The sequence below is a fragment of the Cucumis melo genome, chromosome 5, assembly GCF_025177605.1.
Source record: "Cucumis melo cultivar AY chromosome 5, USDA_Cmelo_AY_1.0, whole genome shotgun sequence".
In the NCBI taxonomy this organism is placed as follows: domain Eukaryota; kingdom Viridiplantae; phylum Streptophyta; class Magnoliopsida; order Cucurbitales; family Cucurbitaceae; genus Cucumis; species Cucumis melo.
Genome location: NC_066861.1, coordinates 2,267,398 through 2,286,090, shown reverse-complemented (window position 1 = coordinate 2,286,090; position 18,693 = coordinate 2,267,398). Strand labels below are relative to the sequence as shown.

Here is an 18,693-nt window from a genome sequence, read left to right as displayed (position 1 = left end):
ATGTTAGCTTTAAAAAGTGGAGAATGAGTCCTTATGATTAAAATTGTGAATTTATCATAAAAATAAGACAAAAGAGACACACACATATATATATAAATATAATATTAAAGTAAGTAAAATAAAATACATAAATAAGCTAAAATAAACAAAGAAATAAGTAATTTTCTAAAATTAATTTTTACCTTATAAAACCCATGAAATGTCATGTAGATGGAATGTGGAAGTAGTGACATGTGACATTATGCTAAACATATAATGAACATCTACCCAATAATATGTTTTATTATTACATAGATATATGTTTTTTTTTTCTTAGCTTGAGTCTTGAGAGTGCAATAATTTCATATAAAAGAATATTTTGTAAAATTAATAATAATTTTAAAAAGAAGTTTTAACTTAACAAATTTATGTGGGTGCAGAGAGAATATTTCTTAACACACACGCCTGCTAGTTTTCGCCATGGTCGCCTTCCCATTTGGATCGCATTCGTGTTTTTGAGATCTCTGTCTCGATTGTAATTCTCAATCACTTTTTCCACTTTCACCTTCAAAACCCATAGCAATTGCAATACATAACCACCGAGAACCTTGAATTTCGAGCCGTCGTTTAATTCCTTAGCATTTCCGATACTCTACGGGAGCTGGGAAATAATGACAGCAATTGCAGTTCATCAGTTCGCTCAGTGCATCACTTGCCATGCTTGGAGCCCCGACCACTCTAGTAATCAACCCTTTTACTTTTACTTGCTTCTGTAATTTCATCTTTCTGTTTTGTCGAAAGAAAGTGAATGGAAATGTCGACTTTTCTGTATTTCATTTGCCCTTATATCTTTCTGTTATGTTTTCTGAGCAATCAAGGAGATTGTAATGATATCAATTCATTTTCATCGATCTAGATTTAGCTTGCTTTATTGAAAAATGACGGGAAGAACACTGGGTTAGGTTACTTGGCCTCAACCTCCACCCAGTTTAAAATACAATAACCAATATGTCTTTTGAGGTAGATTATGGTGTTCATTAGCTTCATCAGATCTGGTTATCAACAGATCGGCTGCTAAGTTTGGCCAAACCTCCTCGTTTTGTTTAATAGGAAACAGAAACCATTTCATTGATTGATGAAATAGATTTCTCCATTGTGACACGAGGATACTTAAGCTGTAAGTGCAAAAAGGAGAAGATAATTTTCTCCAATATAGGCTGTACCGACAACTAAACAATACTCTGTATCGTCTAATTGTCTAATAATGCAAAAGAGGATGATATCCAATCTATGTTTAGGTTCTTCATCTTACTCCGCTTGTGCTAATGCTTTTTTTATATGCTTTATAGTGGTTGCATTTTGTCCTAACAATAATGAAGTTCACATTTATAAATCATTACAAGACAACTGGGAGAGAGTACATGTTCTTCAGAAGGTACCATTTAAATTTACTGTTCATATATAGTTTATGAGAAAAATAAAATATGAACCTATGGTCACTGCATATATCTGTTCACGGGCGACGCTTTTCTGTTTTCACTTCAGTCGTTTGTAGTGAAAGTTTTCTAATTTGTTAATGTTTAGCAATTTATGCATCTTTTCTGTGTCAGCATGATCAGCTTATCTCTGGAATAGACTGGAGTGTTAGGTCAAACAGAATTGTGACTGCATCTCATGATCGGAATTCGTAAGTTTGATCTCATATTCATGTTTTTTGGTCTAATTTTTTTTTTGTATGTTCTTCAGTTTTATTTTCTTTTAGCATTTCTCCCCTCCAGTTATCCCTTCCCCCATCCCCATTAAGTCTATATCACATAGTATTTTGAAAATTTTACTGGTTTAATTGTACTATGTTGGCCTACTATTCTTTTTTCCTCCTAGATATGTTTGGAACCTCGAAGGATCGGAATGGGTACCAACTCTTGTCATTCTTAGATTGAACCGTGCCGCACTCTGCGTTCAGTGGAGTCCAAAAGGTAGTGCAGGATTTCCTGTCCTGCTCTTACTCATCACCTATGATGTTCATGTTATCCTAAAGTTTTCACATTTTGTAAGATTCATCTTAACCGTTACATGTCCTTGAACACCATTTCCTATCATAAAAGAAAGAAGGGATCATCCTTCAATTTCGTGATCAGCTTAGTCATCTGTATTGTCAACTCTAATTTTTGGCCAATGCCCCCGTTAATTTTTTCCTCACAGGATTTGGGAATATTTGAATTCAGTCATTAAAGTTTTATGTGAGAGTGGATATATATTAAATTTACCTTCACCCATCAACTTAAGCTTTTGACAATCACTGATTTTACATAATACTAAAGGAGGTCTGAGAAGTCTTGTATTTGAACCCTTGCAATGTTATTTCATCCTCAATTAATATTGGTTTCCACTTGTTGGGTCTTCTACATATTTCAAGCCTACAAGTGAGGGGGGAATGTTAGAGTGAATAGAATATTAAATTTACCTCCACCCATTAGCTTAAATTTTTGGGACAATTAGTGATTCAACATTTACCAATTTAAATGATTTTTCTTAATTATGAATGCAAAATCGGTAGACCTGACATTGATGAACATGAACTGAAGCTCAAAGTTTACCTATTTCTTGTGAATAACTTGGATCATGAAAGTCCTTTGTCTATTACTTATTTTCTTGCACTGAGGATTTGTGAACAACTTTTAAGTTCTTACATAATTTATTGTCACCCATAAATCACAACTTTTTGTATAAGTCATTCATAAATCATAATATGCCAAAAAAAAAAAAACTATTTTAATCAAATTTGAGTTTCACCTTTTTCACACTCAAATGCTTGATTTTTTATTTTTCCCAAGAAAACAAGTTCGCTGTTGGAAGTGGGGCAAAAACTGTTTGCATATGCTATTATGAACAAGAGAACAATTGGTATGGCTCTTTCTTTCTTTTTGTTTAAGCTATTGTGGCAATTGTTTATTTTTTATTTTTTATTTTTATTTTGCATGAAGATGGAAACTCCACTATAAAATGATGTTATTGCTATTAGGTCTTATAATATGCAAGTTTTTTTTTTTTAATTTTTTTTTTTGAAGAGCTTTGACCTAGCTAGAAGTGTCATTCCAATCACTAGTCCTATGCTTGTAAAATTTGGATTTTGGTTAAGCTATCATTGAGTGTGATCTATTCCTTAGTTTTCTTTTGATGGTTCTATATGGCAGGAAAAAACCAAAGTGCTTTGCTATTAGCTCTCTCAAATTTTGGTGTTATTTTCTTTCTGAAACTTGCTGCTAAAAGTTTTATTTATGCAACATATTTGTGACCAGTGGCTTGTTTCATGCTCGATCAACATTTAACTGTATTCCATGCTCGATCAAATCTTAATAGATTGAACTATTAGTCTATATCAATATGCATACATATATGGAGGAACGACAGCAATATTCAGTTTTCAGTTGATACAGTTGATGATTTCTATTTTTACTGTATCATTTTTTTCCTTTGACCTAGGCAGGCGGGGGTGCCTATTTGGTGAACTGCTCTTTGTGTTGATTGTATTCGTTTATGTCTATATATCTATTTTTCCCTTTTCTTATTGGTTCACCTATTATGCTTATGCATTAGCTTTGAATTGGCATGTTTGTGGTTTCCTTCCACAGGTGGGTCAGTAAACTTATCAGGAAACGACATGATTCTTCTGTGACAAATGTCGCTTGGCATCCCAATAATGTTAGTTTTATCCTTCAATTCTCTATAATTATGAATTAATACGGGTATAACATAATGTTCAGGCTTGTTAGATGATCTCCAATTAAACATTTCTAGTGCTTGCTTGTATTTTCTTTTTGCTGAGCCAAATTATGGTTGTGTTCTTTGCTATGACTTTTTGTTTAAATTTTATTCACAGCTGCTTCTTGCAACAACCTCAACGGATGGAAAATGTCGAATCTTTTCCACATTCATTAAAGGCGTTGACACAAAGTATGTAGAGAATAGTTTAGACTGCAGTCATCTCATGAAAAATTATAGGATTGATTTGTAAGTTGCTGATGCTAAACTGAAATTTCACAGGGATTCAAGAGCAGGCACATTTTCGGATTCAAAATTTGGAGAGGTTTGATATCTAATCTTTTATTTGGCTGTGAATGATTTTTCTTGTGCTTGAAAGGGTAGAATTCTCTAATTTGTTAAAAAATAATTGTATTTTTCTGAGCTATGGTTGCCATCAATCAAAATTGAAAACGAACTTATGACCCCCTGGTTTAACTATTTCCTTCACATTATGCTTTCTGATTGTTATCCTTTAATTTAAATTTAAATGCTTTGAAATTTCCCGTTGAAAAATAAATGGTTTGCTACTTCTCTCTCTCTTTTGACAAGCATAGTGCATATTATTTATGAATAATTTCTTTTGGTGAGTTAGTTAATCGTTCAGCTTGATCTCTCATTCTCTTGGGCATTTGGCGTGAAGTGGTCTCCAAGTGGGAATACCTTAGCTTATGCAGGTCAGAAAGACCTCCTTTCTGCAAATTATTTTCATAAACGGCCTTATAAGTTATAACCATAGCATGTGAAATAGCACAAGTTTGAACTTCACTCGTACATTTAATTCATTTTTTTTCTGCCCCCAACTTTAACTGGAAAAGTTCATTGGTTAACTTACTATAGGCTATAACTTGTTAGTTAAGAATTGTAATTATGAAACTTCTCTCAATTTTTTACTTACCTTTTATTTTGGCGTTGAAAACAATTTATAGGATTCAACGGGAGCCTTATTGGATATGATCCATTTTAGATGGTAATTTGTTTGTTTTCTACTGATGTGCCTTTTTATTTAAATGTCGCAGGTCACAATTCCATGATTTACTTCGTAGATGAAGTTGGTCCTTCTCCTCTAGCCCAGAATGTTGCATTCCGAGATTTGCCTCTTCGTGATGTGGGTCAGCATCCATTTTTCTTTACTCTTTGAGTATTTCTTATCATTATTTAGATGCAATATACTATTTCGCTTTCTAATCTTGAATTTTTTTGGATCAATATAACACTCTTTCAGATACTATTTGTTTCTGAGAGAATGGTTATAGGTGTAGGATTTGATTGCCATCCAATGGCTTTTGCTGCTGATGAAAGAGGGATATGGTTAGCTAAGCCTTAAATAAATCGTCTTATCTTTAGATATTGTAATATTTTGAGGAACGTTTAAAGTGATTTATCTGCTTCCCCTCCACCCCACCACAACTAGGAGCTTTGTAAGATTTCTTGGAGAGAGGAAAACGGCTTCAGGTTCAAAATATGGATCCCAGGTATTGCATCACTTAAAGTTAGGGTTATATTGTGCTAAGTTTATGCATTTGTAAATTTATGCATCACTTAATGATTATATACTTTATGCATCCTTTAGTTAGGCTTACAGATGACCTGATCTAATTGGGTCTTTGCTTGTTCAATTATGCCACCCTGGCTGAATGCTCAGATCCCACTACCCCCTTCCGGGTCACTCGGGGCTCAGAGTGAATGGACTCATCTTGACTATTTCATGTTGGTTTTTCCAGTCATTTTAAATAATGTACATTTGTAAATTTCAATCTGTCATATGAATTTCATATAGAGTATCAAATGAAAATAGTGAATTAAACTGTATTGAGATTTAGTTAGGTAGTTATATTTTGATCCGCCACTCAGCAAAGAAATTTAAAAAACTATAAATTTTGGAATCTGGACAAGAGAGGGATAAGAATTGAAACGTTATTGAAAATGGTTTTTCTCACTTTAGTCAAATGGTTTTAACAATGATTTGGTGATGACTTCAAAAAATAAAGAAGACTTCAAAAAAGAATGATTTGGTAAAATGAATTTATGTTAAATTCGATTGCTGGAAGTTAATTTTCCAGCTGCAGGTACAACTAGGAAATGAACGTGGAAGTTTTAGGTTTGTTATAAGCAGTTGTTCGAAGCTAAGTAGGTGTTTGACGATGATTTGCCTTTAAGTGTTTTCCATGGCTGTTGTCCACTATTTTACTATCTAATATATTTAGCTAGCTGGTCTTATAAGCATGGTGAATTTGTGATATGCCTTTTTTGTTTATCAGTTCTCAGAAGCATTTGGAAAGTTATATGGTCAACCGAGGCAAGGCGTTGGCAATGATTCAGTTGAATCTTCAAGATTGCGCGGATGCGTCCATGAGAATTGCATAAAGTACGTAGATTTTTAACATCTTTTCTGTTGCTTCTACTTGGTTAATTCTTGTGAATCACTATGATTTGGAGGAAGTGTGCCCCAATTTCCACTATTGCTTATCCAAAGAGCCTTTTTCTGAGAGGAAATTGAATTAGCAAAAAGTGCCAATGGTGGCCTCACCTTTTAAGATGTACATGACATAATGTTGATATGAATCATTTAAGGCATCAAATTATTATTTATAATTTATTTAACAAATTTGACGTAGTTTTAGCATTTTCCTATTTATCATTTTTATGGTGATTTAATTAAGGTATCTTTATCTTTTTACTGTGAATTATGATGTGACATTAGGGTTTTTGTATCATAATGACTTTTTTTTTTTTTAACTGTAGTTGTATTGTGCCTCTTAAAGAGCCAGGTGTCTCCACTATAAAGCGGTTCAGCACTTCAGGTTTGTTAAAAGGAAGAGATTATTCAACTTCTTATTCATCTTCATGTTTATGTCTGGAAAATGATTGCAAGTTGCAACTTATGAGAAGACTGCTTTTTACTCAAACCTACTTGCCCTGACCTTACAGGTTTGGACGGAAAAGTGGTTATTTGGGACTTGGAGGGCCAGGATGATCTATCTCAGTACTTATGAACCTTGATTCATTAACTTTCTCACATGTAAAGAATCTTGCTCTTGGCTTTTTGGCACTTCGGCACATGTCTTGTATATTATAGCAGCTGTTATGAACTGATTGCATTTCTACTTGTAGCACACAAGTGAGTTTGATTTTGTTTATGTAGTATTTTCAGCAAACTTTTATACACGTGATTGGAATTCAATCTCTCCCATTTAGGGTCTTATTGCAGCAAATTTAGGTCTCAATTTATGTTCAGGCTATTGGTTTACTGTCTTGTATAATGTTCTACCTCATTTTCTCTTCCAACAATTTCTATTTGGTAAGAAATTTTTAATTTTTCTTTTCTTAAATGACATTTTTTCTCTCTCTCATAATGTTTGCCTACGACAATCTATTGTTAAGTTTCTCATTAAATTTCAGTATTTACAGATAGTGATATACTAAATTGAAAGAAGTTTGACGTAGAGGAGTGGATTTAAAAACTAGACCATAGGCAACAATTAAAATAGAATTATTGAGATTTCAATCTTACAGATGTATTGGTGATGTGTATAAATATAAAATTTATAAAACTAATAAATTAATAAATAAGTTGTTCTTTACTATTCTTAATAATTAGCATTGTTTACGTATTTCTCTTTTTTAAATATCATATATAAATACATCACAAATAGATGTAAGATACTTCGAGAATCTTTTTTTTAAATAATGTATTTTAAAAAATAAATATAAAAAATAGGGTGGAAGCCACACTATTGATAAAAATAGTGTTCGTGGAAGTCGCAGTACACGACTTTGCTCGTAAAATTTAAAGATATTGAAAATATATTCTTTTTTATTTATTTAATATTCAATACGTGGGTCCCACAGGTTTTTAATTTTTAAATTTAAATATATTATATACGTGGCCCCGCCCTACCCCATCATCTTCTCCACGCCGTCCTCCACCATCTTCTTCTCATCCCTCTCCATTCGCCGTCATCCACCATCTTGTCCTCCACCATCTTCTTCTCATCCCTCTCCATTTTCCCACAGCGGTCGATGCACGATAGGGTGGAGGACGGCGGCGATTGAGGCGAGGAGAAATCGAAAAGAAGATTCATTGACTCCTGGCGAAAAATGAATCCCGTCGCTCGCCGCCGTCCTCCATTTTATCTTTTCGATTTCTCCTCGCCTCAATCGCCGCCGTCCTCCACCCTATCGTGCGTCGACCGCTATGGGAAAATGGAGAGGGATGAGCAGAGGACGGCGGGGAGAAGAGGGTGGAGAAAGATGATGGGGTAGGGCGGGACCCACGTATATAATATTAAAAAAACTGTGGGACCCACGTATTAAATATTAAGCAAAGTCATGTACGGGGTACACGACTTCCACAAAACTACCATATTTTTGTCAATAGTTTGGCTTCCATCCTATTTTTGACATTTGTTTTTTAAAGTTCATTATTTAAAAAAAAGATCCATTCTTCCATTTATAGATACACATTTTGATAATATTTCGATAATGGGTATAAGTGGAATGAGTTGTATAATAATTAAGTTTAAATTATTAGAACGTGAAGCATAATAAATTTTTTGTTTGGATGCAACAAAATTTAGATTCGGCTCTTTATAGTGATAGATTATGTTGCTAATAGTTACGAATGTATTTTGCAATGTTTATAATTCTATTAAATTGTTATATATTGAATTATATAATTACCTTATGGTACAACAATCATTCTTAGGGACGGTTTTGTTTCACAGACATCCTAGATCCTCATGGAGTGTAAATATAGATCATCATGATTGATTAGTAGTATTATAAGGTACCCTAACATCTAGAGATTGTCGAGTACCATAGGTACCTAGACGGAAGGCATTTAGAGAGTTTTAGATGCCCATAAAACAAGAGTTTCATTTCTAGCTATCTGTTATATATATATATATATATATATATAATTTATTTATTTATTTATTTTACATACACATATATGTTATAAAAGTTTATCCATAATAATTTTATCTTTACAAGACCTCCGATGATAGAAATATTAGCAACAAGAAAGAAGTTAGATAAAAAGACGTGAATCTTAATATCGTTCGACTTATATAAATGATAAAATTTATTACCAGTACGTTTCTACTAATGATAGAATCCTTAGTGATAAACTTTTACTAATTATATAAACTAAGAAAAATATTGAATCAAGCTAATAAATCTCCACTAACAAAAGATTATTAATTATAAAAGTCTATTACTATCATTGATATAAAAATATCAATAATAATCTACTATCGTTATGTTAGAATCTGGTAGTTCTAATGTTTCTAAATTTAGTATAATGGAAGGTAAATTTAATGGGCCTTTGTGAAGCGATTCGTGTGACCATAAAAATAAATATTTGGTAAATTTTATTTTAAAATTATCCTAAGGCACCATATATATTATATATTATGTAGGCTTCTTCCTCCGTCTTCTCTACGCTCTGCATTCAACGGCGAATATGCTATCCACACTGCAGCCCCCTCGCTGCTCTCTCTCTCGATTCACTCTCCATCTTCCCTCCAAACCATCCTTCTTTCACTCCAAACAAACCCCACTTTCAACTCCACATTCCACTCTTACAGACCAACTTCCCACTTCCAATTCTTCCCAACCCCTTCAATCCCAAATTCTCTCCATCCGCCATTCACTTCTTTCCCGCCAAATCACTGCCACCCAACTCGCCGACTCCTATCTCAATCGCCTTCGTGCATTGGAGCATCACCTCAAGTCGTTTCTCCACGTCTCTGAAACTGTCCGCTCTGATGCCCGTGAGATTGATGACAAAATTCTCAGAAATGAGGAACTGGGTCCTTTGGCTGGGGTGCTTGTGGCCGTTAAGGATAATATTTGTACAGCGGGTATGCCTTCCACCGCTGGGTCTCGGATTCTTGATGGATATCGCCCACCATTTGATGCTACTGCTGTGAAGAAAATCAAGGAGTTGGGTGGGATTGTGATTGGGAAGACTAATTTGGATGAATTTGGCATGGGTAGCTCTACTGAAGCCTCTGCTTTCCAGGTTTTCGTACTCTTTAATATATATAACTGTCCTCTGCTTATTATCATATGGGATTCTCGGAAATTAGGGGCTGGAAGTGTGTGAGTGAGGGTTTTTGTTTTTCTCAGTATTACTTTTTGGCATGAAAATGAGGTTACAGTAGAAACTTTAATGGGGTTTGAGCATGTTGTGTACTTATTTGGTAAAAGTGTGGCTGTGTGGTGTTACTTCCCACTGGTAACAGGGGTTGGTTTACTCAGGTGGTGCGTCTGTTCATTCAATAGGTGACTGCAAATCCGTGGGATTTGAGTAGGGTCCCGGGAGGATCATCAGGAGGATCTGCTTCAGCTGTTTCTGCTAGGCAGTGTGTGGTGTCATTGGGAAGTGATACAGGTGGAAGTGTGCGGCAGCCAGCATCTTTCTGTGGTGTTGTTGGGTTGAAACCAACCTATGGTCGTGTCTCTAGATTTGGACTTATGGCCTATGCTTCTTCCCTTGATGTTATTGGCTGCTTGAGTACAACAGTTGCTGATGCTGGGATTCTTCTACATGCAATTTCTGGTCATGATACCCTTGATGCCACTAGCAGTAAACGAGTAAGGACTTTCTTGCTTTATTCCATTATTTTTTTTTTCAACTCCTTTGCTTTAAGATTTGTATCGTTTTACACACTTGAGTTTGAGAAAGAAAAGTTGGTTTATGCCTGTTTCTTGGGAAATTTAAGGTTGTTAAGTAACTTTGGTAGTCCCACGTCGCTGTTTTTTATTGTTCATGAGGATTTTTTTCTCTAGTGCTCAGGTAAGCAAGCTGCTTGAATGTAGAAAATGTAGAATCAGATGATGAATTATTTTTATATCTTCTGGAGTAATTTCAATATATGATGCATTGTTTTAGCATTTTCTTATTTGTTTTTGTGCACCTTTCAGGAGGTTTCTGATTTCACATCACAAATTTCTGCTGTTGATTCATTCGAATCTAAACCCTTGAAAGGATTGAGGATTGGCCTGATTCGTGAAACCCTTGATAAGGGTGTCGATGGTCAAGTAAATTCTGCTATACGTGCTGCTGCTTCACATCTAGAAGAACTAGGATGTTCCATCAATGAGGTTTATATTTTCTTTTATTTTTCATTGCTTTTTGTGCTTTACTTTCTAGTTGTCTTGATTCTTGTTTCTCCATTAATTCCCTTCTTAGAAAAACTTATTCTCTTGTAGGTATCACTACCATCATTTTCTCTTGGGCTGCCAGCGTATTATATTCTTGCATCATCTGAATCATCTTCAAACTTAGCACGATATGATGGTGTCAGGTATCTTGCTGAAGTCGGCATTCTTATAAAAAATATTTTAGTGTTTTCTTGAAAGGAAAAAATTCTAAATCTTTCTTCAATTTTATTGACGTTCAGGTTCTAGAATTTTCCTTAGCAAACTTTCTCAGCTCATGATATTGAATCCTCTGAATTGTTATTTGGTCCTCTTATGTTGAAGAAACCATTTAATTACCTAAATAATTTTTCAGGTGCTTTTGTTTGTTACTGTATTGTGATAACTTATTCTGATTCAATTTGGCCACTGTAACCTACATATAGATATGGAAATCAAGCTACTGCCGATGAGCTAACTGGTCTATATGAAAATTCCCGAGCAACAGGATTTGGTTCAGAGGTACTAGTTGGAAAATGTTAAAATTTGTCTTGCATTGGAATTGGACAGTTTACTTTCTTATTCACTTTGTAAAGGTTAAATTCCTTTATTTGGTTGAGTTGTGATATATGTATACTAGAATTATAACCTTATCCTCTTTCCTTCTGGGAAATTGACTGCAAATGAGCGACATTTACATTTTCTCATTGCAGGTTAAAATGAGAATTTTGATGGGAACATATGCTCTCTCAGCTGGTTATTATGATGCTTACTACAAGCGTGCTCAGCAGGTGCCATGCTTATTCTTGGATCCCCCCCTCCCCTCACGAATAATAAGATACTAATAATAAAAAGCAAAATAGTGAACATTGATTAGTGTTTTAGAACTGTAATTACTGAACATGACGTCTGTTTCCAGGAAACTCATATGTCAGTAACATTTGTTATGGAACCTTACTTGAAATGTTGGATAAAAGCTAACCATCGTGGATTGACCTAGCATTTAAAAATGAGATAGTCTTAATAACTAATTAAGAGATTATGAATTCACTCCATGGTAAGTACCTACTTAGGAATTAATTTCTTACTAGCTTCCTTGACACCCAAACGTTGTAGGATCAGGTAGGCTGTCCTATGAGATTAGTCAAGATACGTATAAGCTAGCCTGAACTCTTGTAGATATCAATAAAAAAGAGTTGGATAAAAGCTTAACGGTTTTTTGTGATTTCTTATTAAAATAAAATAATAATTATAAGGGCTCTTTATGATTCCAACGGTGTTTTTAGGTGAGAACAATAATTCAGAAAAGCTTCAGAGCAGCACTAGATGAAAATGACATCTTAATATCACCTGCTGCACCATCCGCCGCTTATAAAATTGGTATGCCTTACCTTCCAAAATTTTGTGTCTTTCAATTTGGTGTACATTACTTATTGATCATTGCTTGTCAACAGGTGAAAAGGTGGATGACCCATTGGCAATGTATGCAGGTGACATCATGACTGTAAGCATTTCTACTCCCTTTTGTTTGAGTACTTTCCGATATAATAGGATAGGCTTGTATATATAGAGAAATTATTGGTGGTAAGGGATCCGAATCTTTAATTAGAGCTCCCACATTAAAGAAACCTGGTTAGTCCTAATATTTCTACTGTTAGTAGAGTTTTTGTTTATATAACAGAGAAATCAACTATCAACGTTTATAGATTTACGTTCAGTGACATTCTCCCAGTAACTAATTGGTCATTTGCACTATGCACAGCCCCTCAATTGTTCTTGGTTCTCAACTTTTCAACATCGACATAAATACCCACTGTTAAGGATTTTCACAAATTAATCGTGAGGCGAGAAATGTGCTCCAAAAGCTTCACTGTTCTGATGAACCTTTTATGTTTGAGATGATTAACATGATGCTAGATTATTCTTGTTCCAAGGAGTCCATCTAAATCCCCCGTCCATATTGCCTCATCCATTAGACTGCTTGATACGTCTGTCACTAAAACAAAAGAAATGTGATAATGGATCTCTTTGCCTTGGACCTTTTGAAGCTTTTAAGGACGCTTCTTGGTTTACTATTATAATTAAGAAAAGAGAATCATGTATCGGAAGTCGAAACTACATCCACAAGTCCACACTCTTCACATTGTGCGCCTGCTGTAGAAAAACTTTCTTGTAAACAACTTCCTTTAGAAAATTTCAAGTTTATTGTGGGTCATCTTGAAATTGATATCTTTTTTCTTCAAAACAATGCAATTAATCATCCCACGATTTGGTTGGCTATAAGCACCGATTCTAGAAGTTCACTTTTATTTTCCTCCTTTATATGTTACATCCTCAACAGGTCAATGTTAACTTAGCTGGACTACCTGCATTGGTATTGCCTTGTGGATTTGTTCAAGATGGGTCTTCTAACCTTCCTGTTGGCCTTCAAATGATTGGTGCAGCTTTTGATGAGGTACTGTTTACCCTATTGCACAGCATGTTGCTTTTAATTACTGCTGAATGCTGAGATTGATTGTACTTCTTCTGTACATCTTTGGTTAAAATCACTTTGTCATGTTTAAAAATGCTCCAAAACATGCCTTTTATTAACTCAATCCAATTAAAATTGATTCTGAATGATAAAACACACATTCTAAATTGATTTTAAACATGACGTAAACAATCACTCTCAAACATGCCCTTTGCCTGGTTAATTCATGTGTCTTTGAAGTGATTCTTAACGTAAGGTGTGTTTAGAATACTTCTCTAAGTGTTTAATTTAAAAAATAAGTTTTTAAGGAAAACATTGGAGTGTTTGACAACCGATTGCTTTTGAATTGTATATAAACAGTTTTCTGGAAAAGAGTAAATACAAACAAGGAAAAAATACTTTTTTCTTAAGTCAATTCAAATGGACCAGCAATGGAACCCAAAAACTTAATTGGAAACAAATGAAAGGATACTGCAACGCCGATGATTATTAAGAAGATTAAGATGAGCAAATTAGTTCATATTTGTTTGTTTGTTTGATTTTTTTTTAGTACAAATTGAAAGTAGGGGTTTGAACTATGGACCTCTTGGTCGTTAGATGAGTAGCATGTTTGTTTGCTTGATGATTGCTCGATGATGCCACAGTAGTGCAGAGTAGATTGTGGGTAACCAGAACTTTAGAACTCTGAATCATTGACAATTTCCAAATGCTTACAGGGCAAACTTCTTAAAGTTGGACACATCTTCGAACAAACTCTTGCGGACTGCAGATTTGTTCCACCCTTGCTAGCTGACGACATTGTAGGTTAGCTCCAAATCAGTTGTGTAGTGAAAGCAGGCAAAATTGGATGTTCGGGAGCTACAATTAGTTGCTATTGTATTATTGATTATTATTAGGTGAGCATTACTAGCTGGAGGAATTATCATTCTTTTGTATTCTCTTATCTATAAGAACAAATGGATTGTGTTTTCCATTATTTATATGACAATAAAGATATCGAAATTTTGTTTGCTATTGGGAGTTAAACTTAGTCTTAATTAGTTTGGCTCTCATATCTTTCTTTCTTTGACCCCTGTTTGACAATTTCTTTCTTTTATTTATGTAAACTATAGTGTGAAATTTATGAGCTAAAGTGCACATGACACTTCTTAAAAATCGTAGGTTCGATTATCTGTCTTCGCAATTGTTGGACTAATAAGACTTGGAGAGATTTTATTTCTTATATGAATGGTTTGCACAAATATCATTAAATAGCTATGTCAAAACTTAAACAAAAGAACTTAAATTTAACATTTTTTCTTTTCTTTTTAAGTTATATTAGTTTCATACCAAGTTTCAGCAATTTTGCAAGCAAAAAACGACTAAAATGTAAGAGTTGTTGTATATACTAATTTTGTGATAATTGAAGAATTTTCAAAGGTTAATTATGGAACCAAATTTATTAATCAAATTTGGAACTTATCGATAAAAATATATAAATTTATTTAAACTTGTATGAAAATTAGAATGCCCTTTCTTAAAAGGGCAAAAAGGACTTTTCAAATTAAAAAAGCGCTATATATCAAAAAGGATAAATAAATAGATTCTGAACTTTTTAACCGCTTGTCTGATTATTGGCGAAATTTCCTTCGGCTTCGGATCGGATCCCTCTGGAGAGTTGAGCAGAGTCTACAAAATCGCTGTCCATTTTGGAATCTCGGTCGATTCATTGTTCCGATCTATTCCATTTGTTTGCCGACGAATCTCCGGTCATTCCCTACTTCTCCGACAGCAGGTTCTCCTCTCACCCTCTCCGGAACAGCTTTTGTTTCAATTTCTTTCATTTATCTTTTGAATCTCGGTTTATGTTTACGATTCAACGATCCACTTCCAAAACTAGCTTCAACTGTGGCGTTTGATAATTATCGGATTGACTGTGAAAGAGAAGAGGAAAAAGCATAGTTTGCTTTGATTTAGTTGTTTTACTTTTTATGTTATTTTTCAATTGTGGTTTGGAACTACGATAAATGATAAGGTCAAAGTTGTTAGTTCTCGATTAGGAACAGGAATCCAAAATTTGTGACAGTTAAGTCGTAATCATGATTTTGCGTGCAATTCAAGTAGAAAGTACATGACAGAATAATGTTCTCTTTTTCTCTCTTGAGCTGGGACCGATATGTTGAAGTATAAGATTAAGCTTCCTGAGTTTTACTTACGTGCAGCTATATATTTTGAGTGATTCTGTTATATTTCCCTGAATTCAACCTTGCTCCTTCTTCCTGTGATTAGATATCGAAAAAGATGTCGGGCCAAACCCAGCGTTTGAATGTGGTTCCGACAGTTACAATGCTTGGAGCTATGAAAGCTCGTCTTGTTGGTGCAACAAGAGGTCATGCTCTCCTCAAGAAGAAGAGTGATGCTTTGACTGTTCAGTTCCGTCAGATACTTAAGAAGATTGTTTCAGCCAAGGAATCAATGGGAGATGTCATGAAGACATCTGCATTTTCTCTCACCGAAGCAAAATATGTTGCTGGTGACAACATCAAGCATATTGTCCTGGAGAATGTCCAAACTGCAGCTATCAAGATTCGATCTCGACAGGAGAATATTGCTGGTGTGAAACTCCCGAAATTTGAACATTATTCTGATGGTGAGACCAAAAATGATCTCACAGGGTTAGCCAGAGGTGGTCAACAGATCCAGTTGTGTCGGGGCGCCTATGTTAAAGCAATTGAGGTTCTTGTTGAGCTTGCTTCACTCCAGACATCATTTTTGACCCTTGATGAGGCAATTAAAACCACAAATCGCAGGGTCAATGCTCTTGAGAATGTTGTGAAGCCAAGGATCGAGAATACTATAAGTTACATTAAGGGAGAATTGGACGAGCTGGAAAGGGAAGATTTCTTTAGACTGAAAAAGATACAGGGTTATAAGAGAAGGGAAATTGAGAGACAACGAGCCAACGCCAAGCTATTTGCTGAGGAACAACTTGCTGAGAAGGTATCTTTGCAAAAGGGTGTCTCCATAAGTTCAGCTCACAATTTATTGTCTGCAGCCGCTGAGAAGGACGAGGATATTATTTTTTGATTGTAAGGTTAGTTTGTTTTTCAAAATGCGTGGCTTTCGTTTGCTTATCTATTGTCAAAAATTTATTTGGTGACTTAGGTGGCTCAAGGAGTAATCTCAATAAAAATTATAAGCTCTAGCCATAATGTATTTATTTGATTCCTCCGTCACTTTCAAGGCTTTCATGTCTTGTAAACACTTCTTCACTTGACAGTCTTCACTTTTTTGAGATAAAAAATATTTTGTTGTATCATTCTGAATTTATGTGTGGTTATTCTTATCGTAATTTGGAAATTATAGTGGGGAAAATGTCCTGTAATATTTATCAGAGTAGTCCAGTATCATCTTGCTTTCCTACCGGTGGTAGGAAGGGTGAAAGGAGGGAGCTACCGGAGGATATCAAATAGATGATTTCCTGTCCAATAGCAGAGCAGGATCCTTGCTTGAATCTAGAGATTTCTATTGATATATTTTTGTTTTATATAAAAAATTACTTCCGTGTTTGCTTTTTGTCTCAAAATTTTCCAATTCTTTCTTTCAAAAGTTAAAAGTTGTGATATTACCTTTTAACCTCTCATAAACATTTCAAAGTAGAAGTTTTTTTATAATTTTGAATGAAAATTGAGTCTTGAAATGGTGTGATGGTGATCTAGAACAACAAATTGGACCGTCATGTCATTCTAGATCAATACCACACGGTTTCAGATTTTAATTTCCATCCAACATTCTAAAAGATTTTTATTTACCCAAGATTAGTTTTTAAATGTTTACGAAAGTGTATAAATGTAATATCGTAACTTTTGAAAGAACAAGAGTAAGGAAGTCCTTGCATGAAGTAAATGGTAATGGTAGGGGTGTCTTTTATAATTTAGTGTAATATTTTTCTTCGGAAGCTATAACTTTGCTAAAATCCTTGTTATCTACCTGCCCCCAGCCTCCCTCTTGGAAAGAAGAGACTAATGCTTGTTGATTTGATTGGTTTGATTCTCTAAGAAGATGTTCGACTCAAGGCTTAGTGAGTCTCGATTTATGCAGCGCTGGCCCTGCAATTGGATTATTAAGTTATGGGTATAGAAATCTAAGTTCACTCCATTGGTATTTCTTTTTGTGACACGTAAGAAACTAATATTAGAAAATGTAGGCTTTTATTGCTTGTTGGATTAGGAACACCTAAGCTTGAGATGAGTAAACCTATGAATCATAGATTTGACCTTCATGGATTGTGAGGAAGAGTAAGATAAGTAATGGCACAAGTGATTTAGAAGGGTCAAAATCACTTTATTTAAAAAATACTTTTAATCATTAAAAATTTAATTGTATTTAGAAGTGTACAATAAAATCAGATTTTGAGTGATGATTGGTGTGTCTCGAATTGATTTTAATCATTTTAAAGTCATTCTCAAACATGTATTAAACTTCATCCATCACCATCCCGACACCTCTTTTTGCTCCTATGGGAACTGTTTCATGTGGAAATCTCCCTGCATGAAAAGGAAGTTTGATTTCTGCCTTATTTTGTTGTTTATTCACGTAAAGGTGGCCTCTATAATGAATTGTGCCCGACTATCCTATGCAACTAAACTAAATATGAAAATGTCAATATTGATGTCCGAGTATTTGGGTGTATCATCAATCAATAGGGATTTCGAGAATAATTATGAATATTATAGATGCATAGATGTATATGTGCATGTTTTCTTTTTCTATGTAAGCTGTGTGATTTGAACTTTTACCTTTTTGGTCAATAGGTTATAAGTCATAAGTTTATGTTAGTTTGTTTTATTAATAAAATTTTGGTCCATGAGATTGATATATTGCTATCAAAACAGCATTAATAAAATTGATTTAGTAATGGCATTGTTCTCAAGTTAGAAAAAAAAAAACATTTTTAGTTCCTGAACTTTCACAATAGTAAAATAGAAAAAGCAAACAAATAATATTAAATGGTAATCTAAATAATTAAAGAAAAAACTATTGAAATAAGATGAACTACTAATTTTTAGAAGGAATCCTCCTTCACGTTATCTTTTTCTCATCGAGTGGTTACTCTCTTATTCTCTTGTTGTCTTTCTTCTTCGATCTTCTTCCAAGTTTTCAGTTGGCCATTTATACACATTTTTTATCGTTCTCGTGTCCTGAAATGCAACGTCTAAAAAACTATACATAAGAAAATACCCCCATTTGTGTCCATAAGATGATTTACCCATTATTACCATAAGAGAAGTGGTGGTAATTTATTCCCACGA

General features: G+C 34.3%; 3 protein-coding genes across 3 annotated transcripts; all 3 read left to right on the top strand.

Annotated features, from left to right (window-relative positions):
- The first annotated feature begins 397 nt into the window (after positions 1-397).
- On the top strand, positions 398-6,971 carry LOC103491371 (actin-related protein 2/3 complex subunit 1A-like). Its single transcript, XM_008451282.3, has 15 exons — positions 398-720; positions 1,329-1,414; positions 1,590-1,666; positions 1,861-1,955; positions 2,814-2,883; positions 3,612-3,681; positions 3,860-3,933; positions 4,024-4,066; positions 4,376-4,457; positions 4,800-4,888; positions 5,006-5,091; positions 5,195-5,255; positions 6,042-6,148; positions 6,526-6,584; positions 6,712-6,971. Exons 1-15 carry the CDS (start codon positions 651-653, stop codon positions 6,774-6,776), a joined length of 1,134 nt encoding a protein of 377 aa, XP_008449504.1. The 5' UTR covers positions 398-650; the 3' UTR covers positions 6,777-6,971.
- Positions 6,972-9,206: 2,235 nt separating this feature from the next.
- Positions 9,207-14,416, top strand: LOC103491372 (glutamyl-tRNA(Gln) amidotransferase subunit A, chloroplastic/mitochondrial). The gene is made up of 10 exons (XM_008451283.3): positions 9,207-9,808; positions 10,072-10,383; positions 10,714-10,893; positions 11,002-11,096; positions 11,376-11,451; positions 11,643-11,720; positions 12,216-12,309; positions 12,384-12,433; positions 13,271-13,384; positions 14,119-14,416. Exons 1-10 carry the CDS (start codon positions 9,248-9,250, stop codon positions 14,209-14,211), a joined length of 1,653 nt encoding a protein of 550 aa, XP_008449505.2. The 5' UTR covers positions 9,207-9,247; the 3' UTR covers positions 14,212-14,416.
- Positions 14,417-14,993: 577 nt separating this feature from the next.
- LOC103491373 (V-type proton ATPase subunit D) lies at positions 14,994-16,700 on the top strand. Its single transcript, XM_008451284.3, has 2 exons — positions 14,994-15,176; positions 15,671-16,700. Exon 2 carries the CDS (start codon positions 15,683-15,685, stop codon positions 16,466-16,468), a length of 786 nt encoding a protein of 261 aa, XP_008449506.2. The 5' UTR covers positions 14,994-15,176; positions 15,671-15,682; the 3' UTR covers positions 16,469-16,700.
- The last annotated feature ends 1,993 nt before the right edge of the window (positions 16,701-18,693 follow it).